At 35.1% G+C, this 13,552-nt stretch overlaps 2 protein-coding genes across 21 annotated transcripts in view; one reads left to right on the top strand and one right to left on the bottom strand.

Moving 5' to 3' along the window:
• Positions 1–12,041, top strand: part of NEXN (nexilin F-actin binding protein) — a 56,370-nt gene extending 44,329 nt beyond the window's left edge. For all 4 annotated transcript variants that reach the window (XM_007978214.3, XM_038002145.2, XM_007978211.3 and 1 more), the window contains 3 exons: positions 341–562; positions 6,264–6,449; positions 6,707–12,041. In XM_007978214.3, the coding sequence (XP_007976405.2) occupies positions 341–562; positions 6,264–6,449; positions 6,707–7,075 (777 nt within the window). In that variant the 3' untranslated portion in view covers positions 7,076–12,041. The remainder of the gene's footprint in view (positions 1–340; positions 563–6,263; positions 6,450–6,706) is intronic.
• Positions 8,275–13,552, bottom strand: part of FUBP1 (far upstream element binding protein 1) — a 39,100-nt gene continuing 33,822 nt past the window's right edge. For 4 of the 17 annotated variants that reach the window (XM_073007194.1, XM_007978217.3, XM_073007192.1 and 1 more), the window contains 2 exons: positions 13,389–13,534; positions 8,275–11,763 (listed from right to left, as the gene is read on the bottom strand). In XM_073007194.1, the coding sequence (XP_072863295.1) occupies positions 11,725–11,763; positions 13,389–13,534 (185 nt within the window). In that variant the 3' untranslated portion in view covers positions 8,275–11,724. Of the gene's footprint in view, positions 13,008–13,388; positions 13,535–13,552 lie in introns of all 17 variants that reach the window. The other 13 variants (XM_007978219.3, XM_038002090.2, XM_038002128.2 and 10 more) reach the window with 9 other exon arrangements.

Raw genomic sequence — 13,552 nt, 5'->3', positions numbered from 1 at the left:
AGTATAATGTTTTCAATAATGCCTTAAATTTGTAGCACCATTTTGAGTTAGTAAATTTGGACACTGCATTTAGAGAAGAGGTTAAGCTGTATTTTTGGTTTCAAATAAGAAATAGTACACATTTTTTTTGGATGGTTTATTGTACAAACTAGTATGCTGATATTCAATTTTTTTTTTTTTTTTTTTCTGGAGTCACGCATGGTGGCATGTGCCTGTAGTCCCAGCTCCTTGGGAAGCTGAGGCAGGAGGATTGCTTAAACACAGGAATTCAAGGCCAGCCTGGGTAACATAATGAGACTAAAACGGCAGCAAAAAACTTATTATTATTTTTTTTTTGAAGGAAGAGGAAGAAAATGAAACATTTGGATTGAGCAGAGAATATGAAGAACTGATCAAATTAAAAAGGAGTGGCTCTATTCAAGCTAAAAACCTAAAAAGCAAGTTTGAAAAAATTGGACAGTTGTCTGAAAAAGAAATACAGAAAAAAATAGAAGAAGAGCGAGCAAGAAGGAGAGCAATTGACCTTGAAATTAAAGAGCGAGAAGCAGAAAATTTTCATGAGGTATATTATCCTTATTTTGGCTGGGTGTGGTGGCTCATGCCTATAATCCTAGCACTCTGGGAGGCCAAGAAGGGAGGATCACATGATCCAGGAGTTCTAGGCTAGCCTGGGCAACATAGTGAAACCCCATCTCTACAAAAAAATTATACAACTAAAATAATGTTTTTTGGCATATGTTTTAGTTGAGTCAGTAGAACTAGTATATATTCAAGTTAAACTCCATATTATTAATACTTTATTTTTTAGATGAAACCCATAAAGTCTAATACTTGCTCAAAGTTACAGCAGTAATTCAGTGTGGAAGAGCCTAAATGAGAATTCTGATGACATTTGAATTACCTTCAAACATAAAATAAAGAGGCAATCACTGACCTGTAATAGTCCTTCTAGCTTAAGGACTATTTGTGTGATTATGAATACTGGTTTAAATGAGATCTAGACATTTTTTTTCTGCCAGCATTCCTATCCTATAATGTTTAACAGAATTTAACCTATATTCTAGAAATATATTTTGATCAAGTATTTAGCTAGCAAAACAGATATGGGAATTTGGGAGCGCCTTCAGAGGAGACTGAATAAAAGGACAGAACGAAGAAACTGTGCGCCAATTATTGGGACTATAAGCAACTCATTATTACTGAGGCATGCACGAGTGCGAAGGACAGCAAAAGATAATGAAGATGCAAGCATAATTGAGATGATCATGGAGTCTTAGATGCCATGTGAAGGGATTCTTAAAACATGGATATTGGCGGGGCACAGTGGCTCACACTTGTAGTCCCAGCACTTTGGGAGGGCAAGGTGGGTGTGTCACTTGAGTCATTTCAAGGCCAGCCTGGGCAACATGGCAAAACCCTGTCTCTACAGAAATACAGAAATTAGCTGGGCATAAAGATGGGTGCCTATCTGTACAAAAAACACAAAAAATTTATCTGAGCATGGTGATGTATGCCTGTAGTTCCAGCTACTTGGGAGGCTGAGGTGGGAGGATTGAGCCTGGGTGGTTGAGGCTGTAGTGAACTGTGATTGCACCACTGCACTCCAGCCTGGGTGTCAGAGCAAGACCCTGTCTCTAAAACAACAAAGCATGGATATTGTCAGATATTGTCTATATAGCTAGATCATGCTGAAGCTATGTGGTCTTAGATACATACATTAAAAAATCATTCGAGGCCAGGCGCGGTAGCTCACGCCTGTAATTCCAAGCACTTTGGGAGGCCGAGGAGGGTGGATCACCTGAGGTCAGGAGTTCAAGACCAGCCTGGCCAACATGGTGAAACCGTCTCTACAGAAATACAAAAATTAGCTGGGCATAATGATGGGTGCCTATAATCCCAGCTACTAGGGAGGCTGAGGCAGGAGTATGGCTTGAACCCGGGAGGTGGAGACTGCAGTGAGCCGAGATTGCACCACTGCACACTCCAGCCTTGGCAACAGAGTGAGACTCTGTCTGAAATAAATAATTTGAATGACTACTATGTTCCAGGGACTGCTTTGGACACAAGACATCAGTAACTAAACTTATAGTCCCTGTTCATATAGTGTTTAGAATCTAACACATGGGTTGGGGCTCGGGAGGGGTGGAAAACAATTATCAGGTGGTTAACAAATGAAAGCTATGAAGATTAATAAAGCAGAGTAAGAGAAATAAGAGTATGTGTTACTGTTTTGTAAAGGGTGGTCAGAGAAGGCCTGAGGATTTGAACTAGGGCTGGAATGGAAAGGACAAATAAGTATGCAGGAGTCAAAACTGGCAGGACTTGGGGATGATGATGGAGAGGAAGAAAGAGGAAGGAATAGTGAGAGTATATAGTAACAATATGGGAAACCATACTAGTTTGGAAGAGGCTTCATAAGCTATTTGAGACAAATGGAGATGCTGTGAAACATCAACCAATTTGAAATGCACCAAAGTTTGTGTGACATACAAGCCTAAGGCCTAGGTTAGTTGTAGATAAACCTTTTCATCATTGCCAAAAGCAAACACCATTTCTATTTTTTAACATCTAAAAAATTTTGAACATTTTTAACATGTTGGATCTGTTGTTTTGGGGATATATACATGGATATAACATACCTTGAAGAAGTTCAGTCTACGGCCGGGCGCGGTGGCTCACACCTGTAATCCCAGCACTTTGGGAGGCCGAGGTGGGTGGATCACCAGGTAAGGAGATTGAGACCATCCTGGCCAACATGGTGAAACCCCATCTCTACTAAAAATACAAAAATTAGCTGGACGTGGTGGCACGGGTCTGTAGTCTCAGCTACTCAGAAGGCTGAGACTGCACTCCAACCTGGCGATACAGCAAGACTCCATCTCAAAAAACAAAAAAAAAAGTTGTCTAATGACGTATGACTGAAAAAAATTCTCATTATTGTAAGTACTATAATAGAAGTTATTACAGAATCAAACTGGGTGGAGTCAATATACATTTAAGGTGAGTGTGAAGGCTGAATAAAAGTTACAAGTAAAGAGGAGAGGCATTCCAGATAGAGGAGAAGCCTTTCAGATTAACTCAGAGGTTGTAAAAATGTATTTGGGGAATGGAAAACAGGTTCAAAGGACTACAAGGCAAGGTTCACAGAATAAGTGATAGGATACAAAGTTGTAAAAATAAGTTGTGGCTAGTTAATGAAGGTCTTTTTAAATCTTGCAGAAACTATGATCTGGGAAACAATGTTGTTAATCAACTCTTTAGGTCAGAGGAATGAAATATTTAGGTTTATGCAAGAATTCTGGGACCATGGAGGATGAACTGGAAGACAGGCATGAAGTTGGGGCCAAGGGAGAAAAACAGACCTAATTAACAAAACTAGGTTAGACTCTGGTATGGATAGAAGTTAAACAGACAAAAAAGGGTTATAGGTTGCTTTTTGGGCAGTTGGTTGCGGAGGGGGCTACCATTACTTCAGGATAACTAGATGATGCTATAGAGAAATCAGGTCTGGGGAGTTGGGGTGAATAGTTTTGGCATGTAAAGTTTGAGCGATATTTGGATAAGGTAAAGGCAGTCTAACAAAGGTCCTGAACTAAGGTGAGAGGCAAGCAGATTCTAACTTTATGGATAGCAATGGAAAGTACAAGTAGATAAAGCTGCTTAGAAAGTTAATTGTTGAAAGTGAATTAAACCCTGGAGAACATCAACATTTAGTGGATGAATGGCCAAAGATCAGTATTTATAGGTGTAACATGGAAGGTAAAGAAAAGTTCAATCAGCATGCATGCACTTCCTTTTGTTACCGGTAGTGAAACCTTAGCAGTCATACCTATACCTACGAAATATGTAGGTAAGGAAAACAAAAATAAGATGGGTGACTTATTTTATTGCTGTTACTTTAGCATACATGGATGTGATATTAGGACATGGCTGAACTTTTATACCCCATCAGAATATCCTGAATGGAGTTTCCTCTGGAGGACAATGAAGTCCCTCCTATCATACCTTTCTGGGTTAAAAGTGATTGAACTCGTATTTAAAAACTGGTTAACAGCTGAGCGTGGTGGCTTATGCCTGTAATTCCCAGCACTTTGGGAGGCTGAGGTGGGCGGATCACCTGAGGTCAGGAGTTCGAGACCAGCCTGGCCAACATGGCGAAACACTGTCTCTACTAAAAATACAAAAATTAGCTGGATGTGGTGGCAGACGCCTATGATCCCAGCTGCACAGGAGGCTGAGGCAGGAGAATAGCTTGAACCCGGGAGGCGGGGGTTGCAGTGAGCCAAGATCATGCCACTGCACTCCAGCCTGGGTGACAGAGCGAGAAATATCAATGTTCAGTGTGTCTTCAAAATGTTTATATTCTGTCAAGGCTCAACTCATTTATATAACCTTACCTAATCAGAGAATGCCATCTCAGCTCCTGTAGCACTTAAACATGCACCCCTCATTTGGTACTTAAATGCCTTATATAACGTTTGAATTTCTAGAGTTTCTAATAAAGTCTACTCCAAAATTATCTTATGCCCCATTGTATCTCAAGGAAAATACACTGCCTAACTGCTGACTTTAACATTCATGGGCTGAGAGCGCCAATGCCCTATAAAGAATGTACCTACAGAGTTCCATTTATATTACTCTTAGATTTCTTTCCCAGAAATATGTTTTAACCTGGCTTTTTAGGAGCTCAAGAAAAGTTGACAATTGTACTTGATTGAAGGACTGCTCATAAATTTTCAGCTCAAGAGAAATTATTTTACTTAAATTTATTTTCTAAATGCAGGTTTGAGGCAGCTAAATGAATAGTTATGAATTTGCACAAACAGGCTAAAATCTGAAAGGCAAGTTATTAACGGGGAGGGACTCAGAATAGCAATTTTTGTACCTGCTGAAATATTCCATCTTAAAGGTTCATTTGGTAAACAACAAAAAAAGTGTATACTGTGAACAAAGAGGTCCTTTTTAAATTTAAGTCTCAGAAGTCTGTTCAGATAAAACTACAGTAAGCAAATCATGGTTTAACATGTATTTTTCTTAGTCTTTCATATATAATTTTTTTTTAAAAGAAGCTATTCATTCATTCATTAGCAACAACCATAGTCAGGCATTATATTTATCAACTGAAGGTAAATAATGGCACAAAAAAGAATCGATGCATCAGGTAGCAGGCTGTCTGATGTCCCATGATTTTCCAACATCAAATAAAAAATATAATGCAGAGCCAGAAAAACCATCCAACTTTTTTAACCTCCTACTCCTTTCATTGGAAATGAGATAGGTACGAAGTATGAGGTGTGAGGTGCAACACCTCAAACTGAAGTGAAACACCCGAACCAAGATTTTTCTTATATAGACAATTAAACTAGCACTTGTTTCAAATTTCCCTTTAGTTGGATGTGGCAACCTGGAGCAATTTCCTCATAGTACTATGAAATATAAATGGTGAGATTTCCAACTAGATCCACAAATGCCTAGTTAGAAACCAAAAGTCAACTACAACTGAAGTACTTTAGAAACCATTAACTACCCACATTAACCCCACTCCACCAAAACTGCTCTAAAAGACCTTATCATTACCAAATTATTATTTTCCTAGACACACTATTTGACAGTTGAGACTATGCTCTTAAATCACTCCCTTGATTATTACCATGGCTTCCAACTCACCCCTCAGATGACATAAACGTATTTTACTTAGTGATTTCCCCATGTTTCAGTCATTGCCTCTTTCAACAGTTGTCTCTGTTAGTTGTAAACACCCTTTCCCTGCCATTTCACCATTAATACATTATTTGGATGGAATTCACAGGGACGTAGTTCTAAGAAGGTTAAAGAAGGAAAATCATTAAGTGAGAATAGGAGAAAGAATTTTCTCCTATTATGTAGTAGGGAATTATGGACTTATGGGAATCAAGGGAGTATTTTTAACAATTATTTAGAATGTATAGTATTCTGACCTTTTTCAATTAAGTGCTATCAAAACCAAGCAGAGTTGGTAGGACAGACGGGCTGGAATCCCAGTGATATTGTTGTCCCAATGTCCCAGTGACATTTGGAGAAAAAGACTATAACTAAGAGAATGCTTCATTAAATATACCTATCACTTTTCCTGAACTGGGGAGTCAGAAAAAATCTGAGTGTCTGCAGTGTAGCCAAAATATGCATTACAAACATGTTAATCATTTTGTGCTTCTAAGCAACAACTTTAGAAACTTTGTTTTTAGAAGGCAAGCAATTGTTAATCTTGGCCCACTTTCTTGCAGGAAGATGATGTTGATGTTAGGCCTGCAAGAAAAAGCGAGGCTCCATTTACTCACAAAGTGAATATGAAAGCTAGATTTGAACAAATGGCTAAGGCAAGAGAAGAAGAAGAACAAAGAAGAATTGAAGAACAAAAGTTACTACGCATGCAGTTTGAACAAAGGGAAATTGATGCAGCACTACAAAAGGTACCAGGCTTATATATCCTTTATTTTCCAAAGATGCCCTCTTAAAACCCATAGTTTTATAATTATGTGGGTTAAGAAACATGTTTTAATAGCTTTCTTTCAAGTCACTGGAATGTACTGTTAAGTACACTTTGTAGTAGGCATACTTTTATGTTCTTTACTTAAAAAACAAATTTCACTTCAAAATTGTTACTAAATCGCTGCCCTGAAAATACTGTATTATAAATGCCAACCTGAATCCATTTATTTTAATATAGAAAAGAGAAGAGGAGGAGGAGGAAGAAGGTAGCATCATGAATGGCTCCACTACTGAAGACGAAGAGCAAACCAGATCAGGAGCTCCATGGTTCAAGAAGCCTCTTAAAAACACGTCAGTTGTAGACAGTGAGCCAGTCAGATTTACTGTTAAAGTAACAGGAGAACCCAAACCAGAAATTACATGGTGGTTTGAAGGAGAAATATTGCAGGATGGAGAAGACTATCAATATATTGAAAGGGGAGAAACTTACTGCCTTTACTTACCAGAAACTTTCCCAGAAGATGGAGGAGAGTATATGTGTAAAGCAGTCAACAATAAAGGATCTGCAGCTAGTACCTGTATTCTTACCATTGAAAGTAAGAATTAATCACTTTTTATCTTTTATTCTATTAATTTTTTTTTTTCCTTAAAATCACTTTTCTTCTTCTCTTTTTTAGCTGATGACTACTAGCTCCCCTTCCCTCTCCTTGGAACTTACTCTTTCACTCCAGCTTTCTTACTACATCCATCTTTTCTGTGGTGGGGCCAAAAAAGGAAACCAGGAGTGCCACTATGTTGACTTCTTACTCCTTTTCGTAACAGTCTTCAAAACACAGCTCATCTAAAGAATGCCTTCTTCTTTTCCAAATAAGCATCAGATTTATCGCCTTTTATGCAGTAACAGTCAATAAAATGTACTTTCTGGGGGGGGGGGGGATTAATTATTCTGTCAGAACCTATTATAAAGGCTGTGTATTTCCCACAGACGTTTACAGCAACTATGTTAAAAACACACACACACACCCCTAAGTAGAATACATTATTTTGCATGAAGGAATGGCATTTCTGAGCTTTTTACACCTAAAATTAGGCTGAAATAGCTGAGATAATTAATTTGGAACCTATCAATTTGAGTGGACTTTTTCTTTAGTAGTATACCATTTTGGTGGTTGTTTCAAAGTCTTTCTGAAGCAGATATATTGGAGCGGGGTGGGGAAAAGTGTCACTCCTTTTAGAGGAAAAGGGGAGGAGCATGGAGAAAAACAAAAATTAAAGGACTTTGACTGCCTATACAGTGTTGAGTGTTGAGGATATTAAACATTATTTTTCGAACGTAATATATAATTAAATTTATAAAGCAAATTTATGTGATCTTGCCTGAGCAAATTATATTTTAATAAAAAAACTTTGTATTAATAGTTCACAGAAGAGAAAACACTTTCAACATAGCTGAAGGTTTCAAGATCTAAGTGTATCAGACTTAGGGAAAAAGTGGAACAACCTTCAATTTAAAATTCTAGTCTTTAAAATGAGTTTGTAAATAATTAGCTATTATGTTCTATTAAGTTGTTTTATATTTTAATTTTCTGGAAGACAATTTTATTTTACAATGTGAACCCAAATAAAGTAACTTCTGTATTTAAAAGTCTTTCTGTATTTTAAGACTTGTGCAACCAGATGGTACCCCTTTATCATTAGAACTTTTACAAAATCATCTTTTCTTACAGTAAGCATTAAAAAAAACCCAGTCAAGTAGAAAATTTTACCAAGTAATATATGTATAAAAAAACACAAAGCACTCCCTTATAATATTCATCAATGTACATTTATTTATTGAGGAAACCATAATGAATACAAAATTACAGCTATCATGTGACCTTTTACATACAATGTCATTAAAGCAAACTCTAAACCACAGTTTGTAAAGTATTCAATTTACCTCAAGTCCAAGCTGCATCTCCCTAAGACACTGTTCCCATCACAGTAGCCATTTTAAGCCAATCTTCTTTTTACACACGGGTAGTTTCTGTAGAGAACATTTTTCTCAGGACGAAAATGCATCGAGCATGCATAAGAAAAAATATATATATATGCGCAAATACATTTAAGAGTTTCTATAGGGGTATCACTGAAGAAAATAAAACCCTGGGATTTGCTTATTAAAAGCACCAATTAAAAAAAATCCCTCAAAAGCTTATATTGTGACAAGAAAAATGAAGTCACTAACTCAACAAAAAATAAGGTTATTTTCAGAACCAAAATTATCTTTAATTAGGTATTGTTAAAATGCATTTTAAAGTGAGGCAGAGTTTGCAGAAAATAAAAACAAGACATCCTCACTGATTAGTAAACTCTACATCATTATTCTACACAACAGATAACTTTCTAAGTAGAGCTGATTTTACTGGCAGAGTATTCAAACAAATAAAATGCTATCACTTCTGAATTACTCCCCTTTCCCTCTGAAGGTACTCTGCTATTCCTACCCAAACCCACTCTTATGAATTAACTACTAAGATAATTTGTTTAAAAGATATATTTTACAATGTTTATAAACAACTAGTATTAAATTACTAGTTTTAGTATTAAAACCATTTTTGATATTAAAAAATAAAACTATACTTCTCATTTCTAAAAGAAACATCAAACCATAGAATTCTAAGTATCACCACACTAAGCTGTCTTAAAAAAAAAACTAAAAACATTGTCAAATTTTTGTTTAAGTGCTAAATAAAGTCAGTTCAATTTCAATCTAAACTATACATTGTTTCTAACACTAATATCCAATGCATTCAAATCAACTGGCTCACCTTTTCTGCTTTCCATTTATTTCAGATTTAAGACCAGCGTCATTTAAAATAATGCTTATATTATCAGTGAAGGCTTATGGTAATGAATAAAAGAATTCTCATGAGACAGAAACAGTGCCCCAATATCTATTATCATTCATCTATCTATATTTTTTTAATAAAAATGCAATCTACAACTAACCAAAACTCGACAGGCTCTCAAGTTTCAATGAGTCCCTTTATATTTACATACCTATCATTGACTATTAAAACATAACATACACATAAATGTGGTGTAATAACTATGTAACTTAAGAAATTTAACAGTTCATGGAACATTTAAGATCAAGTGAATAGCACTTTAAAATGAAAAGTGATCAAAAGCAGGTACATTACACCCTATACCATATTATGTATGGGAATACATTTCATATTTCTCAATTATGATTTGCCAATTTTACCTTCTACATTGAGCCCTTCTATGGTCCATGCTCATCGGCTCACCAATGGCATACACTCAAAGGATTCCTCTTTATGGGTAACTATCTCAGGACCTGATTTTATGAGCTATGATTTGGTGCTTGCAGCATCTTCAGCACTGTGTGTGAAAATGAAGGCAGTATTTTTGAATATTTTTCTTTGTTGCAGAGATAAGCAGGAGTTTTAAAAGGATCAGCACATTTTAGAAATTGAATAAACAAAACTGATAAGATGCTGCTTTCATACATTCATCTTAACTCAAAATATGTACCAGTTAAAATCATCTATAAAAACACACAAACATTTTAAACTGGCAAAAAAATTATATAAATGCAGCGTCAGTTATTAAAATATTATTAAATCAGAAAAATACTGATTGCTACAGATTATGAAAGGTTATTTGCTGTACAGTTAACATTTCACTGATGCACATGCCTTTTATCAAAACATACTGCCTTATAACTTTTTCCTTTTTCAGCATATAACTTTTGTCTCAGAAAAAAATCATAATAAAATTGTAACCCATAATATCCTTACTGAATTATTATAGTTTAAGAAAAAAATAAAGAAATTATAGTTTTGGAGGGCAAAGAAATTTTCTGTCCATCATATAAAACAGATTGTGAAGGCTGTTGAAGTTTCTGAACAAGTGATTTCCTAAATCTTGAAAACTGTGTAATTGTCCTTTCTTAATCTTAACACTTCTTCTATCTTTGGGGAAAAAATACAAAAAGATTTGGATGTAGATCAATTACTGCAGCAATCTACTCATCATTTTCTTGTCTTAAAAAAAAAAAAGTAAAATAAAAAACATTACCCAGAAATGTAAACAGTTGCTTTAACAACTTACAGACTTTCCACTAAGATGGTAGCATAAAATAACAAAATACATTTTGGGGAAGCAGTAGCAGATTGCCTTTGAATACACAACCACAAAAACCTCACAGGGACAACATTAATGTACTGAAATATTTATTTATATATGTCCTTAGGTTGTGCTTACCTGGTGCTTTTTGCAGCAGAACCTAAGGTGGAAGGTCTGGGAAGGCACTGTGAAGTATAAATAATTGCACTGTTTGCAATTAATAAAGATTTTAAACCTTAAATGAATCAAAATCAACAGCCTCCAATTTGTGAGTTATGATACTGAATTCAACTGAACTACTTCTTCAGTTCAATTAATAAATGTACCACTTTCCTAAAAGGTCATCTATAAAACAGTATCATGCAAAATACTGCAATTGCTCACGTCAATACCCTACTCTTAAAGATAACAAATAGCTAACTCCTTAACTATTAAACTTCAAACTAGAACTATATATCCAGATCTAAATAAGGGTAAGGGAAGTCACTCTAGGTTATATAAAACAATCAAAAACATTTCAAAATATCTATAATGAACTGTACTGCTATTTCCATCCTGTAGGTAATCTCAACATTTATGTCCTTGTACCTCTTCCTTTAAAGTATATTCAAAACAACAAATGGTGCTCCCCACCAATGACAAAATATATATTTATGAAATGTGTTAAAATTGCTACATTGCTCATTATTTGCAAACTGAAATCCCCTTCTGTCTGATACATTTCAAAACTTTCATATTAAATATAGAATATATGCATATTTTACACTGAAAAACAATATTTCAGGAGCACCAGTGAATAATACTATTCAACTTTGTTAAGTATCAGTTTTCTTTAGCTATAGCTAAAGCATATAAAAAATACTTACCCATTAAGCTCACTTTAAAAAAAATACAGAACTATGTATTATTCTATGTTAAATTAAGAAGCAGTTATGGTTTTCCAAGATATCAGCACTGTATTCCAACATAATATTCACACAAAGTATGGCATTTGCATTATGTGGAACATTGACAAAAAGATACTGTTGCAGTTCATCAATTTGTCATTCTGATGTACTTACAGTGCAATGCTCCTTGAAGGAACACAATCAAGGATGATACACAGCACAGTCCTCCTCACCCCTACAGAGCTAGTTCTATACTGGCTGGATCAAACCTGCACTTCAACAGACAATGGCAAGACAGACTGTATTTGCATGTAGTCTAATATATTAATATGCAAAGAGCCAACAAATATGCAAAGAGTAAAACAATGGATTTCAACAAAATATCAGAACTTCAGCATGAGTGTTAAAGAGTAATAAAATGACTTCAAGTACATAAAAAAATTAAGTTGATTCAATGATTGGACTTGTGCATTTACAAAACAAAGCTTATCTATACTGCTTAAAGAAAAAAAAAAAAAGCTTGAACGTTTCCATACCCCATTTATGTTTCAATGGCAGATGCAATGTAGCTATACTTTTTGCACACTATTCACTTTTCTATCCTAAATTTAGAAAGAAACACACTATTATATACATTGAAAGAGTTGCTTTACATGGAAAAAAAACTGTTCTTATTAGACTACTCATATTCACTATCTGAAAACTGTTTAAAATTAGTTATGCCGAAACAGTCTTGGAAATCAAGTATTATCAAATTAAGAACAGAAAGGTTAACTGTTATAGCAGCAGTACAGGTCTGAAACAGTGGTCATGTATAAAAAGGAAATTTCACTGTTAATGCAATGGAAGTATGCCAGAAGATCATTGTACACACATGCAGTTTTTAATCAAACAGAAGGAAAAAAAATGAAGATACCAGGATTACTTGTGCTGAAAGAGCCAAATACAATAAATGGAAAAGATCCTCCAATCTACCACTATACTGCAAGGGGGGAAAAACATGCCAGTGTTTAAAAACTCAATATTTCATGGGGAAAGCTTATATATTTGTGTATATGTATCTTAATTTATCATTGCTAAGAAATTATGAATCCTTTAAATACCCACATATCCAACTTACCGACACAGGAGGTTTCATATCATTTATTGTAAAGCACAAAACAGGCATTTTAAAAGTGAAAGTATACATTGAAAAAGTACATTTATATCACAAAGCATCAACCACATAATTGCAAATACATTTGCTGGAATGTGTACATCTACACTAAATACTAAAAACAAACCAATTTTCATTTCTACACAGAAATATTAACCTCCTATCAGTAGTGATAGATATTTTGTACATTTGCAAAAAAAAAAAAAAAAACAAAAAAAAAAAAAACAAAAAAAAACCACTATTTTAAACCAAAAACAAAATTAAGATCTTCATCAAGTCGTCTGCATCCATATATTTAACAAAGGTTTTTTTCCCCCACACAATGAAGCAAATACTGTATTGTCCACTTCTTATTATTGGCCCTGTGCAGAAGAGATACATAAGAAATACACAAAAAGTTAAAGAAAATCCTTGAAATGGAGCTAATTCAGGAGTGAATCCTTTAAGAAAGAAAAACTGGTTAATATAAATGGTGGTAGCTTCTTGCATGATTTGCAAATCCCTGGGGGAAGAAAATTTATTTTTAAAATCAAAGGCATTGCAGAAATATTCAGCACTCAGATGCCAGAAAACATTATAAAAAACAAACAAAAAAACCCAAACAATACACCGTAGTACTTCATTTAAATAGTTATACTTTGCCAGATAAAAATTTAAAAGGCAAACACTCCCAAACAGACAAACAGTAAACATGCAGAAAACAGACTGGAGTAGAAATCAACAAATTAGCAATTACATTATACCTGAGGTGCTGGAGGATGCTGTGGCATTCCCTGGGGACTTGTCTGGGCATAATAGGCTGCTTGTTGTCTATAATACTCAGCCCAGGCTGCACTATAATCTGGCTGACCACCTGGAGGAGCCCCAGTCGGAGCAGGAACTGCTTGACCTTGGAAAAAAAAAAAAA

Source organism: Chlorocebus sabaeus, chromosome 20 (genome assembly GCF_047675955.1).
Source record: "Chlorocebus sabaeus isolate Y175 chromosome 20, mChlSab1.0.hap1, whole genome shotgun sequence".
Lineage (NCBI taxonomy): Eukaryota > Metazoa > Chordata > Mammalia > Primates > Cercopithecidae > Chlorocebus > Chlorocebus sabaeus.
Note: the sequence above shows the minus strand (reverse complement) of the source record. Positions and strands in the feature narration are given on the sequence as shown.